A 13,889-nucleotide genomic window follows, 5' to 3' on the forward strand; every position below is an offset into this window, starting at 1 on the left:
GCTAGAGACCTTGGGCAGATGACTTCATCTATCGGTCCTCTGGGCTTCCCTGATAGCTCAGTTGGTAAAGAATCCACCTGCAATGCAGGAGACAGCAGTTTGATTCCTGGGTCGGGAAGATCTGCTGGAGAAGGGATAGGCTACCCACTCCAGTTTTCTTAGGCTTCCCTTGTGGCTCAGCTGGTAAAGAATCCACCTGCAATGTAGGAGACCTGGGTCAATCCCTGGATTGGGACGATCCCCTGGAGACAGGAAAGGCTACCCACTCCAGTATTCTGACCTGGAGATTTCCACGGACTGTATAGTCCATGGGGTCACAAAGAGTCAGACATGACTGAGCAACTTTCACTTCACTTTACTCAGTCCTCTATCTCGTAATCTGTGAAATGGGTTATTCATAGTACCTAGTTCATAAAGTCATTGTGAAGATTAAATGAGTTATCTAATGTTATAGGCATTAGCTATTATTATTACTATTATTTGGCACAAAACAATGAAGACTTTTTTTTTTTAAGAAAAAGGACAAATATGTTCATTTCTTCTCTATCCACTCAGAATATATCTTGACCCTGTAGCATTATTGATTTAGCATTTTGGTTAGGTAGTGCATTACAGAGCATTTGATGGTGAAAACAGCCATACTTTTTATTTCTATGACTAGGAATGTATGGTGAACAGTTGGAATGTGGTAACACTATGTGATATAAAAGGTCCAGATAAAAGGCAATTCCATTTGGTGTGGGCTGGGCCCACTCTTCATTTGGCAGCATGCTTCTTGTATATCTCCAGGAACTCAGTCACATCTTCAGGAGACCCCAAGATGATGGGCGACTTCTGATGGATGTCAGTGGGAACAATGTCCAGCACAGTTTCCTTCCCGGTGGTAGCCATTCCTCCTGCCTTCTCTATGACATAGGCCATGGGGTTACATTCATACAGTAGTCTCAGCTGGAAAACAAGCACAGCATGCTCACACCAGAACATATTACACAGAAAAGAGATTTGTTCCATAGCAAAGTAGTGCAGAGCCGATCCAAGGTAACTGATACTTTCCTTTACCTTCCGTGAGGTTGTAAAAGCTCCCCCATGAGGTTGTGTCTAAGACTGAATGGTTAATTTAATCATTTGGTTAAGTTAAGCCATCCATCAAGAGCCAGCAACAGACTGCCTGATGCATGTGAGGCAGACCACCTGGATTCAGGACTGAATGACATTTTGGCAGAACCGATGGTTCCCTTCTCTTTATAGCCCGGAGAATGGACCTAATGAGTGATTCTGTGTGTGTTTTGGATGGACCTTTGCCTATTCTAAAAGCATTTAAAGTCCATGGCAGTGTCTGGCTGCAGACATCTGGAAAGCAGACAGGCTCCTCCAAACAGTATAATATTGTTTGCAACTCTGTACACATTGCTTTTACAATTCTCCTAAGGCTCGAGGGTTGGGATTTAGTATGCTATACATCTTGGCATTTACTTTAAAATATTAACTTTTTTATTGTATGCATTTTCATGCAGTCTGCCTACTGAGTAGACAGCTTTTCGCAGGTGTTTCCTGACTCTATTTCCATACAGGTGTCAGGGTCAGATCTGCAAAGCTGAAAATAAAAAGGGGGGGAGGAACCTCAATATTTACATTAAGGAACAATTTTTTGAGGCATTAGAGAAAAGTGCTATAAAGCAGGCTAATCACATAGGTTGGGATGTCAGAGGGGGCTATGACAAGAGTGGTGTTTTAAGTAAGTAAGAACATCCTTAGTGAACTGGATGCCACATGCCATAAACAGAGATCTGATCATATCTGAAATACATCAATTTATAACTATCTTATGGGGATCGTTGTTCCTTCTCTCATATTAAAAAAAGGGGGGGGGTGGTCAAAAGGACACTACTAGAGAAGCAAACACACTGACCCTCTGTGTAGGAGAAAAGTGAGACACCCTTTCACTAGCATGAGCAAGCACAGCCCATCCCGTGGCTTCCAGGAAGCCTGTGGCCATGAGACCAATGCATCAGTAACAGCTCACCTGAAAGCTCTAGGTGTCCCCAGAGATTCTTTCCTTCTATAGAAAGGTATCATTTTCCGAGCAGCATTAACTTATTTCAATTTTCTGCCTTTTGAAAAAGCAATCAAAGAAAACCTCTGTGTGGGATACATATGTGATTTTCTGCCTTGGTAATGAGGTTGGACTGTTTCATTTCACTTTATGAATGGAATTCATTTTGTCCAAGCCAAACCACGTACCCACTGGAAGCACTAAGCACTTTCAGTCCCCTCTGACCATAACATCTTTACTTATCTTTAGCAACAGAAGGGCTCTCGAGAGATCATTTTTACCTGATATCACCTGACATTAACCAGGACAGCCTTTAATCTAGAAAAGAATATGCCATAGACATCCTTTGCTTCCTCCTGCAGAGCATAACAGCTTCCGTGACCCTTCTTTCTTCCTCAGTCAAACCCCCTGGGCTGCAAATGAAATCTACTGCTGCTTCACCACTCATAGGGGATTTATTTACCTTTCCACTGGGGCTTTTCTTGTTAGCTGGATACATAAAGATCCCTCCATAGACTAGGGTGCGGTGTACATCGGCTACCATGGAGCCCACGTACCTGGCGCCATAGGGGGCTGAGTTGTCCTATAACATGAAGACCAGCAATAATTAGGGTTATAGAAAAGAGAGATTTCTTTCTGTCCTCTATGCTTATTCGATTCAGCAATCAAACAGAGCACCTTTTTTGAGATGTGTATTTAGTGATGAAAATCTGTTCCCAAGAAGCAGAAAATGGGAATAATGGAGACAGCCTCTCACATCTCATAGTAGCTCAGCTTACCCAAGGAGGCCCCGAGGAGAATGGGGCAGATTCGGGCTCTGGGGTGGGGCAGGCATTTAGCAAGATCTGGCGGGAAGAAGGATTCTGTGGAGCTGAGAAGCAGGGACAAGGGTGAGGTTTGCATCTCATAGGAGCAGGAACTGCTCAGGCAAAGGAGAAGCTGTCTGCCTTGGGCCCGGGGAGGAGCCTGGTGCCGCTGGGGCAGAGGGCATTTCTAGGGAGAGGTGGAAGGAGAGATGATAAAGCTGGGGACAGAGCCTGGGAGTCGGCTCCGAGGGCCCCAAGTGCCATACTAATAGCATGTGGGCTTTGTCCTTAGAACACAGCAGCCTCTAGTGGTGTCAAGCTAGAATAGGACAAAATTGGATTTTCCCACATAGGACCAGCCATTTCTTCTCTTCGTTTTCAGTGACTTGTAACCTCTTTAGAGAGCTACCACAATGGATGCTAAATCTAGAGACGACACAGAAATCCATCCAGTGCCACGGGACTGGGGCCTGGGGCACAAGAATCACGTTTGTACCAACTGAGATCACGGACCCCAGAAGTGAACATGTTTTATTGCCATGATGTCTTTCACCTGGCTGACATGATCGTCCTGATTTTCTTCGGTCAAGAGAAAGTGACAAAGGGGTGATGTCCCAGGACAGGGTTTCCAGTCCCCAGTACCTGATTGGGAACTTAACCATAGGGGTCAGTGCACAGTGGAGTCCACTTACTTCCACCCCACCCCCCACCTTTCCTCTCCAGGGTAAATCATGAGTCAACACATTTCTGCAAGCTCAGGGGCCATCCCCACCGCCACCACCCCCAGCCCTCACTTACTGGGGGGAACTTCTTCCTCTGGACATACTCGGTGAGGGCAGGATCAAAGTCCTTCGCATAGCCCTCATTGAGGCTGTAGATGCTCCCTTTCTTTTTGATCTTCACATCCCTGTCCACCAAAATGAACTCTCCAATGGCCTGTGAAACAGAAAGGAAAGTGGAAAGGTGAGGACGTCTCCTCTAGGCCTACAGGAGAGGGTCACAGATCGGGTTGGGGATAAGGGGGGGCTCGAGGCCTGAGGTCACACCTGTGCTTCAGTATATGCTTCAGTACAAAGAGCTTGGATTTTGTGTTTTCAATTGAGGTGTAATTGACATAACATTATGTTAGTCTCAGGTATACAACATAATGCTTCCATATTTGTGTATGTTGTGAAATGATTACCAGCAAGGGAAATCCTTGGCCTGAGACAGGTGTGCCTTTGGGAAAAAAAAAAAAAAAGATGAGACTGGAGCTAGGATATCAGGAGAAGGTGTTCATGGTTGCTCTTATCTTAGCTTTCCTGTTTTTGTTTCTGTCTTGATGTCATTTTCCCCGAGTACCCTGAGTTTACTGCATGTATAACTTCCCATGCCTTTGCTCACTGATCTGAAGACTGTTTCTCAGAACTCAAGCTTCCGCAAAGTCCCAGCACTAAGCTGATGCTTTCAGGGCTTAGATTCTTCAATGTTAATGTTAAGTCGCTTCCATCACGTCTGACTCTTTGAGACTCTATGGACTGTAGCCTGCCAGGCTCCTCTGTCCGTAGGATTCTCCAAGCAAGAATACTGGAGTGGGTTGCCATTTTGGATATTTAAACTTGGGAAAACAGTGTCACATCACTACTGGAGCTCTGGACTGTTTGGGGCTTCTCCATGTCCCTGATAAGAGAGTGATTGAGGCTCTACCCATCTGAGAAGGAAGTTGCTCCAGAGACAGGTGAGTTAAGAAGGGAGGCCCTCCCATGGACACATCTCTCCCCAGCCACTTATTCCCATAGCAAAGCTTGGTTCCTGCCAATATGGAGCACATTGGAACTAGAGAGGAAGGGAGGGAGGGAGAGAGGAGTGTAGGGAGAGAAAACAGATGAGAATTAACAGTGGTCACTGAAAGGTACCATTGTGAGTGATTCTTTTTTTTTTCCTTTATGATTTTTTTGGTGAAAGTCTAGAAAATGAAGCCATTGCACAAGTGCTCATGAAGCCATGCTTCACAGACACCTCACCCTGGTACCTGGCCAAAGCATCCTACCCATGGAGGGGGTGAGTCTCTTGTACATGAAGAAAAGAGACTGAAAAGCCTTTCGTACTTTAAAGCTTGCTAGAGAAGCACATAAAGCTGTTGCAGTCTTTTGAGCAGAAACTGTCAGCCAAAATGAAATGAAAGCTGTATCCTGATCAGAAGCTCGCCACCCCCACCCCAACCCCTACTCCACAGGCATGGGGAGCAGAGGCTTTGTCAGCAATGGGGAGGGCAGCCAGCAAGAAGGAGGGCAGCCAGCCTGCATGGTTCTTCCAAACACTGAGTGCCCATTAGGCGTGAGGACAGCAAGAGACTATGAAACACACAGAAACTTACTCCCGGACATAACATCTGCAATCTTGAAACAAGAAGAGATTTAATGTTTCCATCAGTTCAAAGGTAATAGAGAAGTCACCAGAAGAATGTCTGGAGAAGAGGTAAACACCCAGCAAGAGGATAAATTCACAGACATCAGTGATTTGGGAAATCAATCCCTGGGGTCAGTGTGAACTTTGCTCTGGGTCTGCCACTGTTTTCCCTGAAATAATGGCCTTTGGAGGCTTGAACTAGTGCATTTCCTTACCCTTGTTTATTTGTTAAGTACCAGTATGCCAAGGAGCCAAAGTCCAGTTGTGCAACAGTGCAGGGACAAAGGCAGCCTGCGTTCCAATTTCTACGACCTGCCACCCACAAACCCTGAGGCCCCACCACCAGCAGCCTGCTCCTCACAGGACCCCAGTAGGTAATGGTACCTAGTGTTCAGTTTGTCAGCAAAAGGCACCAAATAAATAAAGTGCTTCATTAAATGTTATCTGAGGACATTTCTAAAACTGAAAGGTATTTAAAAACTCAATTCTTTTTCCCTTGGGACACTGGACCAAGGGCATACCTACTGAAGATGATTCTATGGAGTCCATATCAAAGGTGGGTTTAATCGGGCAAAGTATTTACAGAGAGTTCTTTGCCTGGTTTATCTGCTGTGTTAAAACTGTCATCCAACAGAGTAAATAAACAACCCCAATTAATAGACATATGGAAGAAATTATCCTCAAATTAAAATTAATATTCATTAGCAAATGAATATTTTTCATGGTGCCTTGAGCTCCTCTTCATGAGGGAGTTTCCTCTATAAGGTGGACTAAGAAATTATCTTCATTTCCTTATTTCCACTTCCTCGAGCTAGTCTCAGTCTTTCAAAACCACAAGGGTTCACTGAAGGTTTGCATGCACTGAAGCTTGCATTTCATTTGATGTTGCAATGCACATCAAATGAATCTGGGAGCTAATTTTGAAGAAATGAGGCGATCTACTGCTCCAGCTGGGACACCCATTCACCTCAGGAAAATAAACTGGTAATGGAGAGAGTGGGTGGCAAACAGACCATCTATGGGCCCCATCTGGTCTATAAACGTGCTTTAGTTGGCTAGCACAGTGTTTTACACATCCAGAAACCTAACATTTTCTAAAAATCCAGTGTTTCTTGAAACACTGGAAGCCGTAGAAGAGAGCCGCTATTCCCAAGGAGTAACAACCACTGGACCTCCCCAGTTCCCTGCCACCCCCCACTGCCCTTCACAGTGCCTGCCATCTTGCCCCAGCACACTCCACTCATTCGTGTGGCCTGCCCAGCCCAGCAGGCATCTGAGTCAGCTCAGTAATGTCCGCCCTAAAGAATTCATTGTGAAACAAAAACTCCCTCTTGTGCTCTGGACAGACACCATTTGTCACCTCAGTAATCTTCTTATAATGTACACATATGGTCCATCCATCTCTCTACCCTGCTTCCCCACCCCATTGTCTCGGTCCCTCCATGGGTCTCATCTTCCACCTTTAGGAACTGACTCCCACCGCCACACACACAACAGACACTCACAGCCACCAGCCAAGCACCTGACTTTGCCCCCCACTCCGGGATCTCTCACCGGGTCCAGCATGAAGCAGTTGACTCCATTCGCCATGGCCAGGACCAACATAGTGGCACTGCCGTAGAGCGCGTAGCCAGCAGCCACCAGGTTCCGGCCTGGCTGCAGAGCGTCCTTCTCAGAAGGGTCATCTTTCGAAATCTAGGACAAGAAAGAAAACAAAACATCTTTGTTTTGCTGTATTGTGGTTCTTTTTGCAGTTCCTGCCTTAGCAAGATGCATTATCAAGGTGCTCTCCTAATGAAATAGGGCATCTTCTTGGATGGGGAGGGGGGCGGGGGCAGGGAGGAGGGCTTCCTCCACACACCAGTCATATCCTGATTGTATTACCACAGCGACCTTCCCACCAAAACCCAAATTTCCTGCATCTGGATCCATCTTTCCAATCTGAGTTCTCCTTCAATCTTACTAATTTGATATTCCTTCATTTCTCCATTATCACTCTCAAAAAAAGAGCATGCCTCCATGCCAGCGCCCACTAATTTAATCTTATTACAGGCATCAATGTCTTTCCCTTGCCTACTCTATCTTTATTTAAACAAATTAAAACTGGGCTGCATGGCTACCAGTCTGGCGAGGAAATCAATTTCCTGAGTTCCTGCCAGTTGTGGCACATACTCCAGTGAGCAACATGCTCCGTAGTCACACAAAGAAATTCTCAGAAATACAGACACTATCTCTCCAGGGTCATTACCATGCAGGACAATGCTCTCCATGTTTTTAACCATGACCCACAGTAAAAAATACATTTTATATCACAAACCACTACCAATACAACTACAAAAATTTAACAAAACAATACTTAAACTTAGAATATAACATCTACTCTAATCTCCTTTGTTTTTCATTAACAACACAGCCCACTGGGTCAGTGCCTCAGTTTGTTCCCTAATACTAAGGAAAGGAAGAACTTAAGGGCATGGCTCCTAAGCAATGGTCACTAATAATTATCTTCTTAACAACTGGCTTCTATGGTCCTCAAAACAGCCGCAAACAAATCTTTCTGCTTGAAAATTCTCTACTTGAATTTAAACAGAAATGAAAATGAGCAGTTTCTGCAAATTTCATTTATTCTTTCCCAACCACAGATTCTAGGGCCTGAGAATAAATAAGGGAATTCATATCATGATACTGGAGATGGAGGTCACCTCAGCAAACACATTCCTGGTAATTTTCCCTATAACTTTTGAATGTATGACTCAGAGTCCATGTACCTCAGAATCACTTGAGATGTTTATTTAAAATGCAATTCTGGGCCTGCGACCTAAACTTACTAATCAGATTTTCTAAGGTGGGCCCTGGGAATCCGCATTTTACCATGCACCATAGATGACTCTCGCACTGAAGCTTAAGAACTACTCATGTAAAAGGAAGAGTCACAAAAAATCACTTCTTTCCTTTTTTTTCTCGTATCTCCAAGCTTTGTATTTAATAGTTTTCATCTAGACGGTTGGTTGGTTTCTTGGCTGGTTGGGTTGGGCCAAGTTATTTGCTTTAGTTTGGTTTGTATTCCCAGGGTAGTACTTTGCAGCTAAACACAGACTAAACACAGTACCAAATATTTGAGTTGTTTTCTCAAACTCCAAATTTTAAGTGCACAGCCTTGAAACCAGTGATATAAAGGGAAGAAAACAGGCAGGCTCTAAACATCTCCTCTATAATAACCACTTAACACTGCAAGTATAGCACAAAATAGAACAAAGTCAGTATGTAAACAGATGGAAGCCCCTGGAGGCTTGGAGTAGTCAGTTCTCTACCAAGAAAAGTCCCTCAGAGAGTCACCTCATCCAGAATCATCCATGTCTGCCTGTGGCACAAGAAAGAACAAACTTGTTCTTGGTTAAGAATCTATCTGCCAATGGAGGGGCTACGGGTTCAATTCCTGGTTCGGGAAGAGTCCATATGCCTCAGAGCAACTAAGCCCATGTGCAACAACAAAAAAAGTCACTGCAATGAGAAGCAAGAGCACCACAACTGGAGAGTAGCCTCTACTTGATGCAACTAGAGAAAGCCCTCTTGCAACAATGAAGACCCAGCGGAGTCAAAAATTTAAAAAAAAAAATTTTTTTTTTAAAGAATGAACCACTTTTCCCTGAAATACTGTCACCAAATAATCTCAACCCTTCAACTTCCTTGCGTGGAATAAGAAATGGTAACGTTATCTAGTGATGCTTTCTAAGGCCCACTTGACTTCACATTCCAGGATGTCTGGCTCTGGGTGAGTGATCACACCATTGTGATTATCTGGGTCAGGAAGATCTTTTTTGTACAGTTCTTCTGTGTATTCTTACCACCTCTTCTTAATATCTTCTGTGTTTTTTAGGTCCATACAATTTCTGTCCTTTATCAAGCCCATCTTTGCATGAAATGTTGCCTTGGTATAGTGGAGGTGATGGAATTCCAGTTGAGCTATTTCAAATCCTGAAAAATGATGCTGTGAAAGTGCTGCACTCAATATGCCAGCAAATTTGGAAAACTCAGCAGTGGTCAAAGGACTGGAAAAGGTCAGTTTTCATTCCAATCCCAAAGAAAGGAAATGCCAAAGAATGCTCAGACTACCGCACAATTGCACTCATCTCACACGCTAGTAAAGTAATGCTCAAAATTCTCCAAGCCAGGCTTCAGAAGTACATGAACCATGAACTTCCAGATGTTCAAGCTGGTTTTAGAAAAGGCAGAGGAACCAGAGATCAAATTGCCAACATCCACTGGGTTATGGAAAAAGCAAGAGAGTTCCAGAAAAACATCTATTTCTGCTTTATTGACTATGCCAAAGCCTTTGACTGTGTGGATCACAATAAACTGTGGAAAATTCTTCAAGAGATGGGCATACCAGACCACCTGACCTGCCTCTTGAAAAACCTATATGCAGGTCAGGAAGCAACAGTTAGAACTGGACATGGAACAACAGACTGGTTCCAAATAGGAAAAGGAGTACATCAAGGCTGTATATTGTCACCCTGCTTATTTAACTTCTATGCAGAGTACATCATGAGAAACGCTGGGCTGGAAGAAGCACAGGCTGGAATCAAGATTGTGGGGAGAAATATCAATAACCTAAGATATGCAGATGACACCACCCTTATGGCAGAAAGTGAAGAGGAACTCAAAAGCCTCTTGATGAAAGTGAAAGAGGGGAGTGAAAAAGTTGGATTAAAGCTCAACATTCAGAAGATGAAGATCATGGCATCTGGTCCCATCACTTCATGGGAAATAGATGGGGAAACAGTGGAAACAATGTCAGACTTTATTATTGGGGGCTCCAAAATCACTGAAGATGGTGATTGCAGCCACAAAATTAAAAGACACTTACTCCTTGGACGGAAAGTTATGACCAACCTAGATAGCATATTACAAAGCAGAGACATTACTTTGCCAACAAAGGTCCATCTAGTCAAGGCTATGGTTTTTCCAGTGGTCATATATGGATGTGAGAGTTGGACTATAAAGAAAGCTGAGCACCGAAGAATTGATGCTTTTGAACTGTGGTGTTGGAGAAGACTCTTGAGAGTCCCTTGGACTGCAAGGAGATCCAACCAGTCCATCCTAAAGGAAATCAGTCCTGAGTGTTCATTGAAAGGACTGATACTAAAGCTGAAGCTCCAATACTTTGGCTACCTCATGTGAAGAGTTGACTCATTGGAAAAGACCCTGATGCTGGGAGGGATTAGGGGCAGGAGGAGAAGGGGACAGCAGAGGATGAGATGGCTGGATGGCATCACCAACTCGATGGACATGAGTCTGAGTAAACTCCGGGAGTTGGTGATGGACAGGAAGGCCTGGTGTGCTGCGATTCATGGGGTTGCAAAGAGTCGGACATGACTGAGCAACTGAAGTGAACTGAACTCAACATTTTCTATGATCCATATGCTCAAAAGAAATACAAAGTAATTCCATCTAGTCATGGGGTTGGAGGAATTTTTTTCTAGCCCAAACCCCTTTCTAATGCCCAGCCTCCTCCAAACCCCCAACAATGAATGCCTTTGTTCAAAAAGAACCTATTACAGTCTCATGTAGATGCTCACAGACCAATGTGCATAAAGCTTGGCAAAAATTATAAAGCCTCTGGACCCTACCTTTTTCTACTTATCACAGGCCACCACCTGCAGCAGGTATTGATTTGTTTTAACCCATGCTACTCCATATAGAGCATGAAAGACACCATGGATTCTGGAGACTTGAGGTGGTGGAGGAGAAGGTCAGGCAGAATTGGCGTAGGGCTGTCATGTCAATAGACAGTCTTCCCACAGAGGGACAACCCAACCGTCCCTAAAAGTTCTCACAGGACATTTGGCAGCATCTCCAGTAACTCAGCCAATATTACTCACTACTGTACCAACCTAGTGTGCAAAAAAATATATATAAAATGAGGTCCCTGATCTCAAGGGGTATATAATCTGGAGTAAACATCAGCTGATTTTGCCTGGCCAGTATGCTTCACTCTTCTGCTGACAACTGAACTTTAATCTTCCTTAAGATACCGTCCCCCTCACTCTTAGCTCCAATGGTGGACACATGACCCTGACTTGACCAGTCAGATCACTGCATGCCTTAGGCCACAGTGACTGGTTGAGAAATGCACTCATGACTTAAGTCAAGCCAGGCAGGGCTGATGAGGTGAAATCCCTGTTGAAATTGTTGGACAAGAGGTTTCCATCTTCTTTTACTTGTCTATTAACTTTTGGCTGTGATGGGACTTCATTGCTGCATGCGGGCTTTCTCTAGTTGCAACAAGCGGAGGCTACTCTTCCCTTGTGGTGCATGGGCTTCTCATTGCAGTGCTTCTCTCGTTGAGGAGCACAGGCTCTAGGTCCACAGGCTTCAGCAGTTGCTGCATGTAGGTTCAGTGCAGTGGCCTCTAGGGCACCCAGGCTCTAGAGCCCAGGCTTAGTAGTTGTGGCACATGGGCTTAGTTGCCCTGTTCGTGTGGAATCCTCCAGGACCAGGGACAGAACCCATGTCCCCTGTACTGGCAGGTGAATTCTTAACCACCGGACCATCAGGGAAGTCTAAGTTTTGCATCTTCTGTTTGAGTCACTGAAAGGATTGAATATAAGCCCAGACCTACTGGGAGCCATTCTTCTACCAGAAAGGAGGGAGCTATAGAGATAGAAAGTGTCCTGTTATGTGAGTGTCTGAGTCCTCGAAAACGGCTGTACTACCCAGTGGACTTTCTAGTTACATACACCAGTCATTTTCCATTCCCTTCCCTCCTTCCTTTCTCTCCTTAAGTTGGTTTGAGTTGTGAAATTGTGTGGTGAATATTAATAGAAAAAGAAAGTAATATTAATGGCTACTATTTACTGAGCACTTTTTATGTGCCAGGCACTATTTTCATTGCTGTTATGCTTAATTTTCAATATCTTGTCCTTATGGATAACGAAACAAGAGGTTATACTGCCCAAGGTCTCACAAACCTAGTAAGTGTCAATGTCAGGAAGCCATATTCCATATGGCTATTAAGACTCTGTGTGTCCAGTTAAGGGAAGTGAATTGGATTCTGAAGCTGCTAGAACACCTCTGAAACTCTGCTTTTACTTCCGGGCCAGGATATGTTTAACGGATATTAAAAATTAGAATGTATCCAATAGAGGATAAGCACACTAGAGAGAGGTCGAAAAATCATCTCACATGAAAGATATTTAACTTAAGATTTAAAAGAAAGGGCTTTCCACGTGGTGCTAGTGGTAAAGAACCCTCCTGCCAATACAGGAGACTTAAAAGAAAGAGACTTGGGTTTGATCCCTGGGTCAGAAAGATCCCCTGGAGAAGGAAATGGCAACCCACTCCAGTATTCTTGCCTGGAGAATTCTATGGGCAGAGGACCCTGATGGGCTACAGTCCATAGGGTCGCAAAGAGTTGAACATGACTGAAGCGACTTTGCAAGCTTCAAAAGAAAGAGAGAGGAGGGCAAAAAAGCCATTTCCAAGCATGTAAAAGAATCTTATTTTCTAATGATACAAAAAGGCCATTATGAGCAACAGGGAGACAGATTTTGATTCAATATTTGGACAAACACTCATTCAACACCTCAGGAAAATTCTACCCCTTCTGAATATCTCTAGCCAGAGGCAGGGTGACACTTCTGGAGGTGCCATGGTAGGAACTTCATAGAAACACTGGACCACGGGCCCTAAGAGGTCCCTTTGGAGCCTGTTTCCAGGCATCTTGTGGGCAAGACCAGCTCACTGTTGCCAGATTCCAGTTACCAACTGATGTTATGCCTCTGAGTGGGTGCACCAGGAACCTGAATTCCAGCCCAGAACCAGCTCCGCAGAAAGCAGGAGAAGCCTCCTTTAAAACATCAGACATTTCAGTATTTATGCCCTGTAAGCTCTCAAATGGCTTCAAACAATCAATAAGGCTTTTGAAAACTGAAATGACTTAAAGGCAATGTGACACTCGTCACCTCTCTCAGTCTTTAAGAGAGTCACTTCAGGTTTATTGAGAAGAGTGTGGAGATGCATTGTTGAGTTCTTCCAGCATTTGTAATTCAAGCTGCTGCCGCAAGCTGTTATTTTTTTTCAGTTGATAATGTCAGTTTCCCAATTTTTTTTTTTCCCTTAAAAGAGTCTTTATTGGGAGAGGGGGCTTGAGGCAGAAACTGGGGCTGGCAAATGTTAATGCTGCTTTAGCTTTGGTTGAGTCATTAACCAAAAGTCTACCTCTATATGAAGAATTTTGCTACAAAGCTCTCTTGTATACTATAATATTTGGATCTGCTACCTTGCAGGTAAAATTACATGCCTGCATATCTATACCAAGAAGGGAATATTTCATGGTATGACTTGAAAGATAGATTAATTCCCGCCTTTGTCTTTCTGGTATGAGTATTAGAACCTTCAATTACTTAAACTGTCTCCCAGCCAAGACAAATGCAAAATTTATTTCAGTAACGAAAGAAAACTGTCCCATGGTGGTCCTACTTTCCATGTTTGAAAGGAGATTATGTGCAATACTAGACAAGTCACTTTGAAAAGTAATGCACAAATTGCAGTCTCAGTTCTTAAGTTATGGCCTCTATATCCCAGAATGGGGGAGTTGGAGGAACCTCGGAGGTCAGCTGAATTAGCTGCCTCGTCCATTA

The 13,889-nt window shown here is 44.0% G+C and overlaps 1 protein-coding gene across 1 annotated transcript in view; it reads right to left on the bottom strand.

Moving 5' to 3' along the window:
• Positions 1-619: 619 nt before the first annotated feature.
• Positions 620-13,889, bottom strand: part of FBP1 (fructose-bisphosphatase 1) — a 30,934-nt gene continuing 17,664 nt past the window's right edge. The window contains exons 4-7 of the mRNA XM_061426100.1: positions 6,802-6,942; positions 3,658-3,795; positions 2,517-2,636; positions 620-948 (exon numbers count right to left, since the gene is read on the bottom strand). Of these exons, the coding sequence (XP_061282084.1) occupies positions 757-948; positions 2,517-2,636; positions 3,658-3,795; positions 6,802-6,942 (591 nt within the window). The 3' untranslated portion in view covers positions 620-756. The remainder of the gene's footprint in view (positions 949-2,516; positions 2,637-3,657; positions 3,796-6,801; positions 6,943-13,889) is intronic.

The sequence above is a fragment of the Bos javanicus genome, chromosome 8, assembly GCF_032452875.1.
Source record: "Bos javanicus breed banteng chromosome 8, ARS-OSU_banteng_1.0, whole genome shotgun sequence".
In the NCBI taxonomy this organism is placed as follows: domain Eukaryota; kingdom Metazoa; phylum Chordata; class Mammalia; order Artiodactyla; family Bovidae; genus Bos; species Bos javanicus.